Source organism: Schistocerca americana, chromosome 1 (assembly GCF_021461395.2).
Source record: "Schistocerca americana isolate TAMUIC-IGC-003095 chromosome 1, iqSchAmer2.1, whole genome shotgun sequence".
Lineage (NCBI taxonomy): Eukaryota > Metazoa > Arthropoda > Insecta > Orthoptera > Acrididae > Schistocerca > Schistocerca americana.
The window spans coordinates 804,904,215-804,925,868 of record NC_060119.1 but is presented as its reverse complement, the minus strand read 5'-3'; the positions used below and the strand labels follow the sequence as shown (position 1 = coordinate 804,925,868).

Sequence of the window (21,654 nt, the reverse complement as noted above, 5' to 3'; positions counted from 1 at the left end):
AATTATAGTAGCTGCTGTTATTCGTTTCGGGGTGAGCACTGTGAAATTTTCTGGAGAAAATCCTTGCAATGAAACACAGAATTCAGATTTTAGCTGTTGTAATACAATTTATTACAATATACATACATGAAGATTCAACTTGGATGCGTGAACACTAGTCAATCTCCATACTACTGACCGTCAGAATCAGTTAATATCTACGAACTTGTGGGATAAAATTATTTAATAACTTTTCACAAACTGTACCTGATCCATCTGAACAAGCATTCAAACAGACACTGCAGGACTCCTTAGTGGCCCACCCATTCTACAATATAAAGGAATTTATTAATTTAATTTAATATTCTGATGTTAATAACTAGACTATTGTGCTTTTGAATTTTTAGCTTTATTGTTGTAAGTTCGTGATGTTTTATATTGCTGTTAGATCGTAATGATAATAGAATTACTATTGTTATTATTGTTGTTGTTATTGTTAGTAATATACCTCCACTCGTTACTGCATCAAAGTTCTTGGCAAGCAAATATTTATAGAAGAAAGAGCATTACCAGTATGTTGAATATTGATGACAGATTCCATAGTGCGACACGTTTATTCCGTGTGATTACGGAGAGATGTTTTTGAACATCATCGTGTTACTTTGACTTTGCATTTTCTAAATGTTCAAACTCATTCCTCAGTGAGACCAGAGAGACATCTCTTTCAATTGAGACATACCTTATATGTCCATCATTACTTTCTACCGTAGCAGAGAGTATTTGACTACAGTAGTAGATGTGTCAGAGATCATATTACGGCGATTTGTTTGTTTTGATCGTTTAGGTGCACATGAAAGGAAGAATGATGGAGAAAATACAAGAGGAAATACAAAGGAAGTTGGATGAATACAAAACTGTCCAGAAAGGTAAAGTAAAATTTAATAAAGGAGTATTTTGTGTTACTAGTGTAGTGGTATTAACACGTGCCGGTAGGTTGTCATAATTGAATAGACATCTTACTTCTTTTCATCATTTCTGCGAGATGAAACCCTTATATCGTGGAATAACATGCCCATATGGAACTCAGTTTTGTTGGGTATTACTCCATGTGTGCTCCTAATTCTGTCAAATAACGTTTTTTCACCGTCATGTGATTTAAGAAAAGACCACTTTCTGCCTTTTGTGGTCTTGTAAGAGCAATAGCATGAAAGCAAAACAACGTTATGCCAAAACATGTCTTCACTTTTCCCCATGCCGCTTGAAATTTTGTCATTTGCGTTGCACTTTCTTCTCTTTGTGGTCAGTATTTTGTCTTACCTCCGTACAATCTATAGTATCAGATCTCTTCAGTCTCAAACTTGCTAGAGAAATGTAAACATATATGTCACTAACCAATAAATATTTATTTGTTTGCCTTTGGTAGTCAGTAAATTCTTGAACTTCAGGAATACAGACACGTCTATTGGATACGGAATGATATGATTCTTTTATTGATAGTGTTTGTTATGAAGTAAAATTTGAGTTGACTGAAACTATTTATTTACTTATTTGATTAGGCACTTATTTTTGTACTTGCTTGATTTCCACAGCCTCAAAGATACTGTAATGTGTTGTCACTTATCCCTTGGAGTCAATGAAACAACACACTTCCTTATCATAGTTTTTATTCTGTCAGTGTTTTTCTTGATACCAGTATTGTCATTATGTTAGTGCTTATTCCTTCTGAAGCAAATCATTATAAAAATTCATGCACCATAGGATTTCCCAAGAGTATGTGGCACTAGTACCACTTTGAGAATAGATTTATTGAGAGGGTGGGTGGGGGGTGATGCTGGCCAGTACCATAGATCCAGGGGCTTAGGTTGATATGTCTGGAAACGTTGGAATCAATTAATCAGCACATTAACACAATTGCTGTGATAATATTCACTGTTGGCATTTGTCACTCGAAGTCAGGAATCAAATCTAGATGATCAAGTAAATGCAGAGAGTTTGTAGCAGTAGTACTCACTACCTCCACAAAATTTGCTCTGTTATGGGATGTGTGAAGTGTCCAGCCCTCAAAATCTCATGTGGTAACAGAAACATGCTCAGAAAAGCTGCATTCCATAGTAGACAGACCTCAGAGTATGTTGGTACCTATTAGGCCTATATTTGTATCTTTAACATCAGCTGCAAGAAATTCAAGGAGTGGAGGGCGGCCATATGTAACAGTAATATGTATCCTTTACTTTCATAAGTTTGTGATCCACTTGCACTTTGTATTCAAAATGCATCAGTTTCCCTATCTAAAAAGGATACACAGCAGGATATTGTATAAAAGTACCTCCAGATAGGTGTATTCACTAAGACAAAGCTTTTTTACTACTACTGACTGTCCATGATGACTTCAGAGAACTTTGCCCTTCAAGTAGCCTGAGGCACAGTCAAGTTGAACAATCAGAAGAAAATGTGAAATACTTGTTAAGTTATTTACATACCATAGCACAACTCCCTCAAAAGTGTGAAATGTAATATAGCAGTTGTCACTTTCCTTCAGGAAATATTTGAAACTGAAATATTGTTGCTAATTGTCAACCCAATAAAATGTCATGTGTTTTGGTAAACTGCCAGCTACAGTATCGAGTGTGACCTGTTAAAGCTAGCTTCAGCAACAAACCATATGACTGTTGAATTTGTTCTTGTTTCGAGGCATTATGATTAGCACCACTTGGACAGCCTGGCAAGTTGGGTCGACATGAAGTTAGATCAACTGCTTCTGTAAGTTCTGATGTACAACAGAGGTCTGGTTTCTGTTGGTGGGATTGGTAGGTGAGGTTAATGAGGCATGGCCTACATCTCAGTAGGAATAGGGGTAGGATTGATGGTATTACCATTCCAAGGACCATAAGGGGATGTATTTGCCAGTAGCTGTATATTTTTAAGGCATATAGGGGAATACTTATTGTCACTTCTGTATGCTCGTGGTATCTTGCACCAACAGTAGTTTCTGTTTATTGTGAAATATAGCGTATGGGGGGGGGGGGGGATGCACATCCCACCAAATTTGTTTTACTGGCTTTTGGGAGAAATACTTACCACTAAAACAGTTTCTCAAAGAGGATTGGGAAGTGTACTTACCACAAAATTAGTATGTCTTTTATGGATTTTGGGAAGTATACTCATCACCAAGTTAGGGACAAAGACTTCAGAATATATCTTGTCAACTCGGGATGTGCCTCACATCTTGTGGTAATATAATGTACCAAGTGTGTAAAAATAAATTTGTATGAGAGTACTACTGTTGCGTTTTGTGAAGCTGGAAAAATTAATTAGTTTCTACAATGGGAAAAACACTTACCATCACAATAACAGCTGACAAAAGGGTCATGGGAGATATTCATACTGCCATAGGTTTTGATCACATAAATAAAATTATCAAAAAATAAATATAGCCGGTTAATCACAATTCTAATATGATAAAAAAAACTTTTCTGAGTTGGTACAAAAACTGCACCTGCAGAAGGGTTAAAGGAGCACTACATTTGTGGGTGTAACCCTGTAGTTACTGGTGTGAGGGCAGCACCATTTTTAGGATAAATTCATATTTGAGGCAAACAATATTAAAAGAAGTAATTGTAAGTGAAAATTTTGATCCCAAAACTTGAAGATAAAATGGAGCTTAAAGTAAATACTTTGCATCAAAATATTGTAGGGTTAAACAATAACATCAGTAAGCATCTAATTTGTTTAAACTCACTAGAACCTGAAAACCGTTTGAATGCAACTTAAAAACATCACTTTACTGCTGATACAGGAATGCTGAATATGGCTTGATATGCCTTAACATCCAGTTCAAGTGAAGGAGGAGAAAGGATACAAATATTAAAACATTGATAGCCATAAATTTTGCAGTGATCAGCATTTTGAAACCGTCAACAGACCGATCAAGGCAAATGGATAGTTATTTAATTTTGATGAGATTCATTAAGTAGGCCTACAGGTCAGCTATGTTTGTAGTCCCCATGAATCCTGCTGTAGACAATTTCAAAATGAAGAAATAAGTTTATTCAGCATATTTCCATCCAATAATGGGTTATGGAATATCTCTCCCCCTCCCGCTCTCTTTTTGGGAAACCCAACGTATTGGGACAGTGTTTACAGACTACTCAAGTGTGTTGTAAGGATTGTATATGGTGTTAATTCTGCAGCATGCTACAGATATTTTTCTAAGGCCTTTGGTGCACTGACAACTTCCCCACTATAGGCTTTGTTAGATACTGTCATTAATATACTTTGTCTTCCATCAAATTTCAGATTAACTGCCAAATGCCAGTAACTTGCTGCCACAATATTTCGGCACAATCTTCTAAGAATCTTCAGATGTATACTCGTGATAGTACATAGAGCTCACCTATTTATTAAGCCCTGCAGTGTTTGCACGGTGTAGCCAGTTGTCTTTGTGCATGTTTTGCTTGAGAACATATGCTTTTCTGTAAGTCTGCACTACTGTGGGTGCTCTCCATGCTGAAAGCTTGCCTCATCAATATTGGATTTCCCACAGCAAGATGCCGGACACTAGTTCAGATTGATGAGGGCCTCAGACAGTCTTATTTCACCTGATTGACAATGGAGCTCCAAAAGTGTAATGTATGGGCCACTGTTTTTGTTGTAGTGCAATACCTGACCAGTAGAAACAGTGTTTTGCAATGGCAGATTTGCTGGCATGGAAGAGGTGAATATGCCACTGGTGTTCCGCAATGTGCTCCTGGGCAGTGTACATTCTTTGCTGTGTGTATTATTTGCTGCACTATCATGAACTCTTACAAGTTCCTGCCTTTTGCAGTCTAGGTTGTCTTTGGCAGATCCTATAAGTGCCGAGATGGAGATGAAGGAGAGAAGGTTGTTTGCTCTTTTTTTTTTTTAAGGTGGCTCAATATGTCATAAGGACAATGGTACACTGCATTTGCAGGCTACTAGTTGACCTCATCAGCATACCTATTATATAATTGACATGTTTCTGTGACATTAGGCAGAGTACTACATAAATGTAATGTTAAAGTTATATTTATTCCTTGCATAAAAATCTTGAAACTGCTGGTTTTGATCATAGTTGATTTAGATATGTTCAAGGCAGTTGTTTCTAAGAGTCAGTATAGGTGTGGTAATTCATGTATAGGGCAAATAATGTTGCACTGTACTGGAGCACATTTGGAACACCAGTGACGTACTCGCCTCCACCAAGCCAGCAAATCAGTTGCCATAAAACACAGTATGTCTTCTGGTCATTCAATGAAATACAACAAAAACTGTGTCTCATACTTCAAGCTTTTGGAGCTTACATTAGATAATGGATAAATATCTGCGTCTTTTGATGCCTGTTTTGCACAGGTACATTATGTCATCAAAAGTAAGCGGACACCTGGCTGAAAATGACTTAAAAGTTCGTGGCACCCTCTATCGGTAATGATTGGAATTCAGTATGGTGTTGGCGTACCCTTAGCCTTGATGACAGCTTGCACTCTCGCAGGCATACATTCAATCAGGTGCTGGAAGGTTTCTTGGGGAATGGTAGCCCATTCTTCATGGAGTGCTGCACTGAGGAGAGGTATCGATGTCGGTCAGTGAGGCTTGGCATGAAGTTGGTGTTCCAAAACATCCCAAAGGTGTTCTATAATAGGATTCAGATCAGAACTCTGTGCAGGCCAGTCCATTACAAGGATGTTATTGTTGTGTAACCACTCCACCACAGGCTGTGCATTATGAGCAGGTGCTTGATCGTGTTGAAAGATGCAGTCACCATACCACCACCACCACCAAATTTTACTGTTGGCACTACACACGCTGTCAGATGAAGTTCACTGGGCAATCACCATGCCCACACCTTGCCATCGGATCGCCATGTTTGTACCATGATTTGTCACTCCACACAACATTTTTCCACCATTCAATCGTCTAATGGTTATGCTCCTTATACTAAGCGAGGCATCGTTTGGCATTTACTGGCATAATGTGTGGCTTAAGAGCACCCGATCGACCATGAAATCCAAGTTTTCTCACCTCCTGGCTAACTGTCATAGTACTTGCAGTGGATTCTTATGCAGTTTGGAATTCCTGTGTGGTGGTCTGGATAGATATCTGCGTTTATGACCGTCTTCAACTGTCAGCTGTCTCTGCCAACCAACAGATGAGGTCGGCCTGTATGTTTTTGTGCTGTACGTGCTTCTTCACATTTCCACTTCACTATCACGTTGGAAACAGTGGACCTAGGGCTGTTTAGGAGTGTGGAAATCTCACATACAGACGTATGACACAAGTGACACTCAATCACCTGACCACATTCGACGTCTGTGAGTTCCACGGAGCACTCCATTCTGCTCTCTCACGATGTCTAATGACTACTGAGGCTGCTAAAAAGGAGTAGGTGGCAGCACAATGCACATAATATGAAAAACGTATGTTTTTGGGGGTGTCCAGATACTTTCGATCACAAAGTGTATATCATACATTATTTGTCATTTTATTAATTCCTTTAACTCCATATGGGGAGCATAGGGCTGCAACAAAGGATCACCATCTTGTTCTGACTTCTGCTACTATTTTCACTTCTTCCCATCCTATTCCCATCCTATTCCATGAAGCTTCTGCTTCAACTGATCGTCTCCATGTCATTTTGGGCTTGCCTTGTGTCCATAGTCCCTGCGGGATCCAATAAAGTGCTTCCTTCGCAATATGTTGATGTGATCACCTAAGTGTATGTCCTAGCCATCTCCAGTTCTTGCTTCTTATTTGCAGCTCAGTTGGCTTCTGGGTGGTTCTTTCCCAGAGTGTTTCATTAGAAATGACATTTGACCACCGTATCCCCAGGATGTTCCTCAGACATCTGTTGTTGAATGTCTGCAGCTTATGGATTAGCTGCTTTGTCACTTTCCATGTTTCACATCCATAAAGAAGCATAGATTTTACATTACTTTCAAATATCTGCAATTTGATCATCAATGTTATTTCCTTTTATCTCCAGATAGAGCAGAGAGTTGTAAAAGTGCCTTTGGCTTTGTTGATGCTCCTGTTAATGTCCTCTGTTGCACCACCATATGGTGTGATCATGCTTCCAAGGTAGCAAAACTTACCTACCCTTTTGATTATCTGGATTCCAAGCTTAAGCTCTGCAGTATCGTTATCATTTGCCCACATGTCTTTTGTTTTTTGAGCTTTAACATTCAAACGAGCTTTCTTCACCACAGATTTCAGATCTTCTAGTTTTTCTTTCATGTCATTGAGGCTGTTGCGTAGAAGGCATAGGTCATCTGCAAAATCTAGGTCTTCTAGATGTGTTCCATTGCTCCATTTTATTCCTCTCACTTATCCGTTGCTTGCAGCTATTACAAAATTCAGTACTATGTTAAATAGTGTCGCTGAGAGCATGCTGCCTTATTTAACTCCTGTTTTCAGTGCTATTGGATCTAAAAGCAGACCTTGATGTTGAACCTGGCACGTGTAGTTGTCATACATGCACTTGACGAGAAATTATTTTCTTGGGAACTCCAAAAGTTTGCAGTGAGTTCCATATTTTTGTTCTAATTATACTGTTGAAGGTCTTTCCAAAGTCTACAAACAGCATGTAAAGCGGTGACTGGTATCCATATGAATGTTTAGCTATTATTCTCAATGTGTTTATCTGATCAGTGGATATCATATGATATATCATACATAAATGTGATAAATGCAAGCAGGTTCACTGTGTGAAACTTCCTGGCAGATTAAGACTATGTGCCGGACTGATACTCAAACTCGGGACATTTGCCTTTCACGGGCAAGTGCTCTACCAACTGAGCTACCCAAGCACGACTCACGCCCCGTCCTCACAGCTTTACTTCTGCCAGTATCTCATCTCTTACCGTCCAAACTTTACAGAAGCTCTCCGGCGAACCTTGCAGAACTAGCAAAACCCACTGTGTAACTTTTAGCTCGAACTATTGTACCAGCAAGTTACTGACATGGCGACTCACTTGATGTGTCATTAAACAACAGGGAAAGTTGTAAATTTCACAGCGTCCTCTGTCATTACCAATATTTGTCTTCACTCAAAGATAGGACCAAAAGCAATTTCTACAAAGTCTTCAAGAGATTAACAGTAGTACCCGAAAGATGTCTGATTCCTGGTTACACATGTATTCTACATGTTCATGCTGCCAAGGCACTAGATAATGTGGTGGAGTTAAAGATTGAATTAAAGCAGTTTGTGTTTGGCAGCTCATGCTGCAATAGTGTCTCTTCACAGAAGCACTTAAATTTGATGTTTTAGGTTACTTTATAATTAGAATTAGCTCCGCAATACATTAGTCTATTGTCATGTTAAGTCACTTTGTTGTTTTACACTTGAATAAAACGTACATTCTTGATGTGCTTCCATGTCCCAGAGATCACTCTCTGTGGGATCCAAGGAATGCGACTGATGTAATGTGAAACAGTCTTTATGCAGGATTATGGTTCTCACAATCCTATGTCAAGCTTTATGTCATGATCTGGACAAAAATCGTACAACATATGCAGTGAAATAATCCATCGAGCAAAAATTAACTAAACTTTGAATTATGAATGAAACAGTTGTGAATGTATCCCAAAACTAGAACAAATAAAATGTTTGCGAAAAAAAAAAAAAAAAAATCCCAGCTACTTACTGTCAGTTTGATTGTAGTTATTCCACTTACTCTTTCAGCATTTTGATTTAATTATAAAGTCCACAGAAAAAGTTTATTTTAGTGTCTGCAGAAGACATGACAACACTGCTATTTGACATGGTCAGCAGTACTTCAAGCTTACTGTGACTCAGTAACAGCCATGGAACAGAATCCTGTGAGTGGGACTAGCTCACTGTGTGAATTGAACTACAGGAAGCGGACTGCCCGTGCCCATGGAGACATGCGCACAACTGTAATGCAGAACATGATTGGCATGGACGGCTAACATCTGAGCTTACAAAAACTCTCTGCATGAGTGCTAGGCTAGGTCTGTGGCAGTCTGTGTAGCAGCACTGGCCCATTCTGCTTACTGCCACTTGCAAGTAAACACTGACATCAGTGGATCAGCCCATATGATGGAATGCATGCCCCCACCATGTTAGGCTCCTACAGTACTTTGCTGTTCATGCCAGTTCATTTGTATCCATTAGGACACCTGCTGGTAGGGATACTAAATTTGTTATAAATAACTTTCATGTTTGTCTCTGCTGCTTTTAGAAGATTTGAGCTTCAAGCATTGCTTCCGGCGAATTCACTTATTCACAGCCGGCCACTTTGGCCGAGTGGTTCTAAGCGCTTCAGTCTGGAACCGCGCGGCCGCTATGGTCGCAGGTTCGAATCTTGCCTCAGGGATGGATGTGTGTGATGTCCTTAGGTTAGTTAGGTTTAAGTAGCTCTGAGTTTAGGGGACTGATGACCTCAGATGTTAAGTCCCATAGTGCTCAGAGCCATTTGAACTTATTCACACTCGCTTGTCATTATGCAAATGCTCGCAGGGCTGTGGTCTCTGTCATCTGTTTATGTTCACTTGCTCCTCAGACCATGGTAATGATGCTACTCTTAATTGTTTGTGGCTTGAGAGAGACTTTTCTTAGGATATAACTTTTCCATGTCTCAACTTTATTTATATAGTAACAATTACTTTTGGTACTGAAGTGTCATCATCAATTGCTCAAGCTTGTTGACACCAGACACATGTCTTCATTGCATTATTTGGCATGCTTAGGAGTCTAATCACATAGGTTAACACCCTCACAGGTCAGTGACCGCAAAAATTGGATAAAATTATGAAAAGTTTCCAAAACAGGTTCTTGCAGTTCTTCTTCTGCTTTGTTCCACTCAGTGTGCTATAGGATATTTAGACGAGAAAACAATTTGGATCACTCTGTACTCATTGTAACAGCTATAAAAGCAATAAATATTTTAATTATCCTGCTGGATATATTGAAGTTATTTAGATAGCTGATGTAGTAGCCAATGGAGCTCCTGATGGACATAGAATATGCTGTTGCTCTGAACTCCATAACTTTACTGTTGTTGAAACAAGAATTCATGTTTGTAAGTGGAATATTGGACCGATGTGAGGCACAAGCTATAGTCACTGTAATCATTCATGTTGCTGTAGCATCCACATCAATGCCATGGTTGAAATAGAATCCTTTGGACTAGACCGTGCTACATGTAGGTCTTAGAACCAAGACTCATAGCTTTATTGTGTGATGAGGGGTGCACCAACAAATTTAGGACTTTCAACATACTCGTCAGAACATATTTGAAATTAATGTTCTACCTGTGCTGATCCGCTTTCAGTTTTAGGTGACAATGAGAAATGTATAAGATGGTTTTTCCCAGGTTTTATGCAGTACCAAGTCTTGTTAATATCTCATTCTCAGTATTTTGAGTACATGTTGCTTCATTGTGGTTTCCAATGAAATGACAATTGGCTACATAAATCTGATAAATTATTGTATTAGAAAACTGGAGTTTCCAGGATGAAAATAACAAACAAAACGTACAACAAAATGCACGTAGCAGGAGACAGCCTTCAATCATTTAGTGGATTAAGAAGGAAACCATGAGTATAGTTTCTTCTCAGAAAGGCTTACTGTTGATATCGGGGAGAGTATACTTTTGTAAGGATCCATGATTACAAAAGGAGTCAAGAAAGCGCAACTCTTTCAGCATAGATTTGCTAACAGTTACTTGACATCAAAACTTTAGAGAGCTATAGTGGGCAGTATACTAGAAGGTGTAATATATGAATGTAAATCATATTGTCTTTTGTAAATAGAACAGTATTAACAAGATATAATGAAATGTTAATTAGATTAACTAATTGGTTAACCTGCCCAGATAGCTGAGTGCTTCTGGGACGCAGGGAGCTGCGCCAGCCCTGGATTGAATTGCATTGTGGGTTAGTGACGGGAGCCAGTGTGCCAGACAGCATGGATGTGGTTTTTAAGTGGATTCCCACATTCACCTAAGTAAATACTAGGCAGGTTCACCGTATAGTTACACTAGACGCAGGCAGAAGTGGTACAGGGGATTATTCCCCGGAGGAGTGCTTACAGTAGCTTTAAGATATCTTTGTGAGTGGAGTAATGATAGCCTATATGCAGGTATGGTTGGTTCTGCATGAAATAAAGTATCATACCAGTCCCGATCCGGAGTTGGCTGAATTACAATTACCGGACAAGCAGGTGCAGACAGGTAGTTTAACTCCTTAGGTAACTTTGAGATATAAGGTACTACTATTTTGAACCTTTACTTTTGTTTCCCGATTTAATTATCTCAAATTATTTTGCCATGGCTTTCTGTAAACCGTGCAAAAAAATGCTGAGATGGTTTTTCCTGCCTTAAATTTGTCCATACCAAAAGTGTGCTCCATCTATAATAACCATAATGTAAACAAACGATTAATTCTTGTCTGTTTCCTCTTGTATGGGTGGCAAAGAGACATCTGATATGGTCTGGGTGGCAAAGAGACATCTGATATGGTCTTGAATCTTGGCATATTTTATTGACATGAAAGGGAGAGCCTCTCCCAATTACTCACTCATTAGCCCAAAGATTGTGACCACCTGTGAAATAGTGTGTTGACCTACCTGTGGAATGCAATACTTCAATGATCATTAGTGGCAAGGATTCGACAAGTCCTTGGTAGGTTTCTGGAGGTATGTCGCAGTGTATGTCTATGCGCCAGTAAATTATAGAAATTGGGGCTGGTGATTTGTGAGTGCAGAGCTGGCACACTATAGCATCCCATGTGTTTTCCATCAGATAAGGATCAGGTGAATATGGTGGCAAAGACATGAATGTGAGTTCACTATAATGTCCCTCAAACCACTGTAACATAATTCTAGCCTTGTGACAAGGACTGTTATTCTGTTGAAATATGCCACTGCTGTCAGAAAAGGCATCAGCTCATGAAGCGACACAGGTGGTGCCCACTAATGTTCACGATGTCCACAGCTGTCGTGGTGCCTTTGATTATTACCACAGGTCTCTCATAGCATATTACTCCCCCATTGTCCTGCATCCATGGCATGGAGTACGTTGCAAGCAGCTCTTTGCTTGTATGATGGCGTATATAAACACAACCACTAACCCGTTGTAAAAAGAAACGTGATTCATTCAATCAGGTGGCATGTTTATAAGATCCACAGTTCCGTCTTGATCCCAAGCCCACTGCAAGTGTGACTGGTGGTGTCATTGGGTCAACATGGGAACATGGAGTGGTCATTTGCTGCAGAGCCTCGTGTTCAACAATGTATGAGGAAAGATGTGCTCTGAAACACTGGTGCATACATTAGCAGTGTGCTGTGTCTTCAGATCAGTCACGTATCTCCCTCCGTACCTCCTTCCCAGTCCCCCTCCCCCCCTCTCCCGGATGTGCATATGTGACCCATGTCGTAATAAACATTGACATACTGTTGACTCTGATAGTGTATAATGTGTTACACTGGTCCACTAGACCCAAGGAGGATGCAGATCTGTCCTGCAATGCCATTTGGATGAGGTGTTGATCTTCTTGGGGGGTGGCCTGGATGGTGCGACCTGACCCATCTCATCATGTTCTATGGCCTTCCGTGAACCATTCTGCACACACCCGTTGCTCTGTCGAAAAACTTCGTCCCACATGAGCAGCAATTTCCTGGATGGATTCATCACATTATCTCGTGCCAATTATGTGTCCTCTTTCAGACTCACTGATCCAATGGTACAGTTTGTGCCTATGTTGAGGCATCCAGCTTGTCTGCTCAAGTCACACTGATCCATTACGTTCAGTTTATAGCAACAATGAGAGCCACAGGCACATTTTAGTGGTAGGTGGTGTTGCACCACAATATCGATGTTGACCTCCAAATGTTAGTCATTTCTGCAGAACATACTGATGTTCATGTCCTGTAAATATGAACATCCTGTCCTTAGTCGTTCAAGGTGTTCTGTTTTTTTCTGAACACGAGTGTATAGATTATGAGCTTACTGTTGAACATAGAAGGAAAAGGTCCAATGAATCAAATACACGGTGAATAGTAATACCTTTGCAGTGTCATACATTGATAGGAAGTAAAAAATTAAAATATAAGGAGTAAAATTACAAACTCATTCTAAAAGTTTTAACAAACTTGTAGATCTGTTTCTCCTGTTAACTACATCTCATATTTTTATTCTTGTCTGTTATGATGTTTACTTTAATCTATAGCCACTTATCAGATTATTTTTATTTTCACAGATTTTCATAAAGCAGTTAGTCAACGGAGTCAGCTAGAGGGCCAGTTGAATGAAAATACAGCTGTGAAAACAGTAAGAAGCCTATATGTTATAGTGAAGTATTTGTATTGTTACTTGATTTTGTTTTTACTCTTTTTGTTAATTTTTTTAAAAAGAAAAAGCCTGTTTTAGTAACCGCTAGTTGAGTTAATTCCATGGTTGGTCGTAGAATTTTTACTGATATTTACCCTCTTACATTGCTTTGTGTTTGTGATAACAAAAGGGCTCAGCAGAGTTAGTATTCCTGATTCCCCCTTTCCACCCTCCTATTATGGACTAACAAAGAGCACATCATGACCCATTAATCACAAATTTTGATGAGTTGTAGGTATGTTGTAGAGGGACCTGTCCTGGGTACCTGGCTAGCTGTGTTTTGCATGATGGTCACTAGTTTTTAAGAAAATCAATGTGAAGTTTTGTGTGTCCCTCCTACAAATGTAATATTACTTGTGTTGCAATCAAGCGAGTGTAGCATGGCGGCTAAGATTCAGGGCTCTATGCTGTTTCACTGTAGGGAATGTAATTAAATAGTATGTCATGCAAAATTATTCAAAAATTATCCCATCCAATAGTACTCTACTTTTGCCAAATCTGTGTGTTTTCATGAAAAAGAAATTCAAATGCTCCCAACTTGTTAAGACTAATAGAGAAATTGCTTTTAGGGAAGATTCCATAAAAATACATTTTTTTAATTCTGCGTTAATGTATGCACACCTTTCAGGGGAATGGTCAAATACACGTGGCTCACATTGAAGTTGATCGAAGAAAGAACAATCTTTTTGATTTTAAACAAAGTGCTTTTCTGGTGTATTGGTTCTGAAAATCCATGTGCCTACAAGGCAGCAGCTTTCAGTAAACATGCATAGTGCTCTGTGAACTGTTTCTGTTGTTTCTAAGACAAATACTGTGCCATCCAGAATTCTGTTCTCACGCAGCAACTGATAAAAGTAAGGTGATTCTGTAATCAGTTCTGTAACAAAGTGAATACACATTTGAAGCAAATTTACTGTAATGATTGATTTATTAATGAAATTACTATGGCAAAAATGACAATTTTTGAATAATTTTGCGTGTCATATACTGTTTGATAATATTCTATACGATGAAATTGAAAAAGAAAGAAGAGGGCATGGATTGGATTTGAACTCGTACCACCAGCGTGATACCCATGTGCAGTGTGATACGCTTGCTAAGTTACTAAGGTTACAGGTATAGATGGTGCGCATTAAACTTCAACTTGATTTTCTTGGAAACTTGGGGCTGCTACCTAGGTTCTCAGGGCAGGTCCCTCTGCAGTATACCTAAGACTTATCAAAATCCTTAATTAGCAGGTCTGATAGTCTCCTTTTAAGTGGATTAGTTCTCAAGCTGAAGATAGGTGGTGCACCATCTCCATTAGACCCGGTGAATCACAATAATGTTCAGACAAGCTTTTAAGTTAGCTCTTGTTTTGCTTAATTAACTGATCAAAAACAAACATGGATGAAATTTGCTCCTTTTCTTGTGTGTGAATTTCATTTAAAAATGTGTGCTGCTGATGATTTGTACAAAAATGTGTCAAAACATGCTGGCAGCATGTTTGTTCTTTTCTATAGCTTCATATTAGCATACATTTTAAAGCAGATTATGTGAAGGCTATCAGATCAGACTTGATATTTATACTGCAACATGTACTTCATCTGCCATGGTGTAGCAGTTAGTCACTGACTAGCAATGTGCAGGTCATCAGTTTGATTTCCGCTTTCTGCAGTTATTTTTGATTTGATGTTTCTGATTTCTTTAGAGGAAATATTGTAATTTGTTAGAACATCCTGTGTATTTGTAAATAAGAGCACTTTCTGCTGTGGCAAGTTATTCAACTCTGTGTGTACTTCATGTGCGCTCAGTAAGCAAACTTTCAGTTGAAGTTTTAGTTGTGGTTGGTGACCTTGCTGGTATAATGGTATCATAGCCAAAATTCTATATGAAAACCAACTTGTATCTCTTGCACATAATGAAGGACATAGCAGAGGATGTCATCAGGCACTTCTTTTGAAAAATGCCGAGATGGCTGAGGACATAAAGTGGTGCCAGCACATCAGTACTATGCACCAGAGAAGACTACGCTGAAAGACATGTGACAGACTTTCATATGTCATACTGATGGCAGTCATGGAAGACCATCTGGACCTAATACTGCTAATGCGATAAATACTCATAGGAGTGATAAGAGGGTTTTAATGTCTTTAATATAACCTAGCCACGAGGTAGTATCACCAATTCAAGAAGTGATTTGTCAGTCATTGCCACCAATCTGTGTAAGGCAGACCAATGTGGAGGAATGGAGTGGGGAATTTGAATTAGTCATTTACCTAGAATTTAACCGTAACATTATGGTTTTATGGGACATATTGCAGGCATCCCAAGCAGTCGTATATTGCAGGGAATTGGAGTTCCAGATTGATGAAGATACTCCAACAAGTTTACACAAGAACTATTGCTCCAGTTGATTGTCTGCTATTGAGAGCACACTTATCCCATCATCAGTGAGACTAATTCTAGGCATTAGTGCAGCTGCTCAGTTAAACTGTGAAGCTCAAGTTGGATACAAAGTATAAACATTGCAAAAATAATAATAATAATAATAAAAATAAAATAATAATAATAATAATAATGTGGAGGCCCGGGAAAAGAATAGGCATCCGGTATGTTCTGCCAGTCGTAAAAGGCGACGAAAAGAACAAACCACTAATAGGGCTAACCCCCCTTTTAGTGTGATTAGTTGGTTCAGGACAGAACTAAAGAAGCCTCGGACAAGCGCCGTCATGGTCGGGGACGACGCTTGAACCCTATGCCCGCCCACAATGGTAACGACACTGCTAGCCAACTGGAAAATGATTTAAATCCAAATAGAGGTGTTTTGCAGGATATGCTTCCTGCAACCACCCTAGAAGGAAAACAAAGACAGAGGATGAGATGGTCAGATGAAGTTAATCGACACCTCATGTTCTGTTATTACCAAGCAACAAACCTAGGAACCAACACAACTGGATACAGATCACAAGTATACACAACATTTATTACCAGATACCCAGAATTAAAATTTTTAACAGAACAACGACTAGCTGATCAGATCCGTGTAATAATAAAAAATAACAGGATACCCCAGTCAGAATTAGAAAACATCAAACAACAAGTACAACAAATACTGGAACAAAATAATGTGCAATCAGAAGAAGAAGAAGAAAATACAGTAATGGACTCAAACATCCCAGAGCAAACAAACAAAGAACAACACGCACCAATTAAACAATCGGAGGAAAACGAAATCTTAAGACAGCCACCAGAACAAGCACAAATAGAACATGAAGTGACACAGATGTTAGATATAGAAGAAAAATTTCAGCTAACATATATAGAATACAAAGACACAAATACAGACATTAGACCATTCTTGCATAGACCACCAAATAACCCACAAGTCGAAACAACAATAAAAACTATCAACACAATCATACACAACAAAATAAATGAAAACACAACTATGGAAGAGTTACAACTACTGGTTTATATAGGAGCACTCACTACACTAAATATACACACTAGGCAGAGATCAGAACCAACCAACACACAGAAGAAACCCACAAAACCAGCATGGCAACACAGGCTACAGATCAAAATAGAAAAACTGAGAAAAGACATCGGACAGCTAACACAATTTATAAGAAATGAAATCTCGGAAAAAAAACGAAAAAGGTTAGGTAAAATCTCACAACAAGAAGCGACAGAGCAATTAGACGAAAAGAAGCAGAAATTACAAGCATTAGCCAAACGACTCAGAAGATACAAAAAAAGTGAAAATAGAAGGAAACAAAACCAAACATTCAACACAAACCAAAAGAAATTTTACCAGACAATAGATAACACACACATTAAAATAGACAATTCACCAAACATAACAGACATGGAACACTTCTGGAGCAACATATGGTCAAACCCGGTACAACATAACAGGCATGCACGATGGATACAAGCAGAAACAGACACATACAAGATGATACCACAAATGCCTGAAGTGATAATTTTGTAACATGAAGTCACCCAAGCAATTAATTCTACTCACAATTGGAAAGCCCCTGGAAATGATAAAATAGCAAATTTCTGGTTAAAGAAGTTCACCTCAACACATTCACATCTAACTAAATTATTTAACAGTTACATTGCAGACCCATACACATTCTTTGATACACTTACACACGGAATAACATATCTAAAACCTAAAGATCAAGCAGACACAGCGAACCCAGCTAAATATCGCCCCATAACATGCCTACCAACAATATACAAAATATTAACTTCAGTCATTAAACAGAAATTAATGACACATACAACACAGAACAAAATTATAAATGAAGAACAAAAAGGCTGTTGCAAAGGAGCACGAGGATGTAAAGAGCAACTGATAATAGATGCAGAGGTGACATATCAAGCTAAAACCAAACAAAGGTCGCTACACTACGCATACATTGATTACCAAAAAGCTTTTGATAGTGTACCCCACTCATGGTTACTACAAATATTGGAAATATACAAAGTAGATCGTAAATTGATACAGTTCCTAAACATAGTAATGGAAAATTGGAAAACCACACTTAATATCCAAACAAATTCAAATAATATCACATCACAGCCAATACAGATTAAGCGTGGAATATACCAAGGAGACTCATTAAGTCCTTTCTGGTTCTGCCTTGCTCTGAACCCACTATCCAACATGCTAAATAATACAAATTATGGATACAATATTACTGGAACATACCCACACAAAAGCACACATTTGCTATACATGGATGATCTAAACCTACTGGGAGCAACAAATCAACAACTCAACCAATTACAAATGATAACAGAAGTATTCAGCAATGATATAAATATGGCTTTTGGAACAGACAAATGTAAGAAAAATAGCATAGTCAAGGGAAAACACACTAAACAAGAAGATTACATATTGGATAACCACAGCGACTGCATAGAAGTGATGGAAAAAACGGATGCCTATAAATATCTAGGATACAGACAAAAAATAGGAATAGATAATACAAATATTAAAGAAGAACTAAAAGAAAAATATAGACAAAGACTAACAAAAATACTGAAAACAGAATTGACAGCAAGAAACAAGACAAAAGCTATAAATACTTATGCCATACCAATATTGGCCTACTCATTTGGAGTAGTGAAATGGAGTAACACAGACCTAGAAGCACTCAATACACTTACACGATCACAATGCCACAAATATAGAATACATCACATACATTCAGCAACAGAAAGATTCACATTAAGCAGAAAGGAAGGAGGAAGGGGATTTATCGACATAAAAAACCTACATTATGGACAGGTAGACAATTTAAGAAAATTCTTTCTAGAACGAGCAGAAACAAGCAAAATACACAAGGCAATCACTCATATAAATACATCGGCTACACCACTGCAATTTCATAACCACTTCTACAACCCTTTAGATCACATAACATCAACAGATACGAAGAAAGTAAATTGGAAAAAGAAAACACTTCATGGCAAGCACCCGTATCATCTAACACAGCCACACATCGATCAAGATGCATCCAACACATGGCTAAGAAAAGGCAATATATACAGTGAGACAGAAGGATTCCTGATTGGAATACAGGATCAAACAATAAACACCAGGTATTACAGCAAGCATATTATTAAAGATCCCAATACCACAACGGATAAATGCAGACTTTGTAAACAACAAATAGAAACAGTAGATCACATCACAAGCGGATGTACAATACTAGCAAATACAGAATACCCCAGAAGACATGACAGTGTCGCAAAAATAATACATCAACAGCTTGTCTTACAACATAAACTTTTAAAACAACACGTTCCTACATACAAGTATACACCACAAAATATACTGGAGAATGATGAATACAAATTATACTGGAACAGAACCATTATAACAGATAAAACAACGCCACATAACAAACCTGACATCATACTCACCAATAAAAAGAAGAAATTAACACAACTAATCGAAATATCCATACCCAATACAACAAATATACAAAAGAAAACAGGAGAAAAAATTGAAAAATACATCCAACTGGCTGAGGAAGTCAAAGACATGTGGCATCAGGATAAAGTTGACATCATACCAATTATACTATCAACTACAAGGAGTCATACCACACAATATCCACCAGTACATCAATGCAATACAGCTACATCCAAACATATATATACAACTACAGAAATCCGTAATTATTGATACATGTTCAATTACCAGAAAGTTCCTAAATGCAATATAACACATACCGTACAGTTAAAAGGAAGTGACGCTTGATCAAGGTCCGCGTCACTCCATTTTTAACCGGACTTAACGTCTGAGAAAGTGAAGATAATAATAATAATAATAATAATAATAATAATAATAATAATAGATATACCAAGGATGATGGAAAATGTCACAAGTGCACAAACCCATAAACAGAACTCTGTGTCAGCTACTACTCACTACTAAGGATTTTTGTTTTGTCTCTGTGTGGATTCACAGCCTCTAAACATTGTACAAATGAAAACAGCCTACAAAGGACCGTGTTTACATTTATAAAGACATTCCTGAGGGCATGTGTGCAACAACAGCCAAACCAGTCCAGTAATGTCAGCTCATTGCTGTTGATGGAGAACTGTGCTACACTAAAATTACTGACTACAAACTGATGGTGTTTTCTATCCAGCGTCAATAGCCTGTGGCTTGACCAAAGAACAATGTTGCTGTCTATTGACCTGCCGCATCGACTTTGTTTGCGTTCAGGCCTGGAATGTAGATGATGCTGGCAAGATGGCAGGGTGTGAAACATCATCAATACTGGCAGTCATTCCCTTTCCATTAGCGTTTGTGTAGTATGTCTCCAAAAGAATTAAATGAGGAAGATGCTGTGAGATGATGGTATTCAGCTATCAGAAAGTCATTGCTTATTACATATGGTCTCTGTGAAAAAGAAAGATGATGTAAGGTGGGCAAACTCTCAGAACTTAGATATCTACCTGAATGGTGGTGGTGGTGGTGGTGGTGGTGGTGGTGATTGTTTTCTTGAAGACATTTGAAGAACATCTAAGCTGTTTGACAGCGGTGCTAAAGTGTGTCCATGATACAGATCTCCTGGATACAAGAAAGGGATTGCCCAAGAAATAAGTCTTGGGACACCTAGTTAATTGAAATGGAGTCTGGCCTGAACCAGAAAAACTAAGAGCCACAACAGTTCTTTCCAAATCGTAGGTACTTTAGTGATGGGATAGGCTTCCTTCAGCTGTGCTCCTCCTACAGGCACTTCATAAAGAATTTCAGTTCCAAAGTACAGATGCTGCAAGAGCTGCAAAGACACACCAAAAGTTCTTGGAGTGATAGCAAGAAAGATTTTTCTGTATCCTAGAGGACACACTAACATCTTCACAGGTCCTTGCACTTTTTTGATAAGAATCCGAGATGGAGTTTTGACATTAATGCTAGGAGTCGGTGCAGTTTTAATGTAAATTCAGGAAGACACTGAAAGGGTGATTTGTTATGCCTCCTGAGTACCTTCCACTCTGTAATTGAGAAAATGTGCCATGCAGTTGTTTGAGTAGTAAGTTTGTTCCAATCCTGTTTATACAACAGGCCATTCATTGTTGGAACCCACAGTCATTTTTAATGCTGGCTGATGGGAGAATCCATAAGGATGATTGACATGATGGGTATGAAGCTTATGGAATACATCACCACGGTGGTATATATATAAATGGATGCAAACACGAGGATGCAGGCTTCCTTTTGTGGAATCTGTTGGAAGAAATTATAGTATTGGTAACATTCCAGACTAACAAACATGGTGGCTGAACAGAGGGAACATCAACATTACGGAAGAGACATAGAGGCCATCAAGAAGAAAGCTTTCAAAGGAGAATTCAGACTAATAGATGGGACAAAGTATAAATGGATTTATGATCCAATGGGATGGAAATCGTTGCTCTCAATCTCAACTTAGTTAAAGCCAGCCGTACTAAAGGATTTTCATGATGCTCGGATATCAGTCATGCGGATGTTTTGAAGACAATTGATATAATCAGAAGTAAGTACCACAGGCCAAGTCTCTACTTACCTGACATCATGTTAGCCATTGTAAGGGATACCAGAATTGAAGCATGTGCCTCAGTTACCCCATGGTACCTGGTACCAATGCATCCTGCAATTACTTCATTTCTCGAGTTTGGAATTGACCTCTTTGGGTGGTCTCTCAAGTCAGTAGATAGGGATAAATGGATAATTGGGTGCGCACACTCTCTTACATGGTTACCTGGCACCAAAGGTATACTGACTAACTCTGGAAATCATCAGCGTTCTTGTAGA

General features: G+C 38.5%; 1 protein-coding gene across 1 annotated transcript in view; it reads left to right on the top strand.

Annotated features, from left to right (window-relative positions):
• Nucleotides 1–694: 694 nt before the first annotated feature.
• LOC124612674 (prefoldin subunit 6) overlaps nucleotides 695–21,654 on the top strand; it is a 49,546-nt gene continuing 28,586 nt past the window's right edge. Inside the window, exons 1-2 of the mRNA XM_047141001.1 lie at nucleotides 695–905; nucleotides 13,216–13,286. Coding sequence (XP_046996957.1) covers nucleotides 830–905; nucleotides 13,216–13,286 — 147 coding nt within the window. The 5' untranslated portion in view covers nucleotides 695–829. The remainder of the gene's footprint in view (nucleotides 906–13,215; nucleotides 13,287–21,654) is intronic.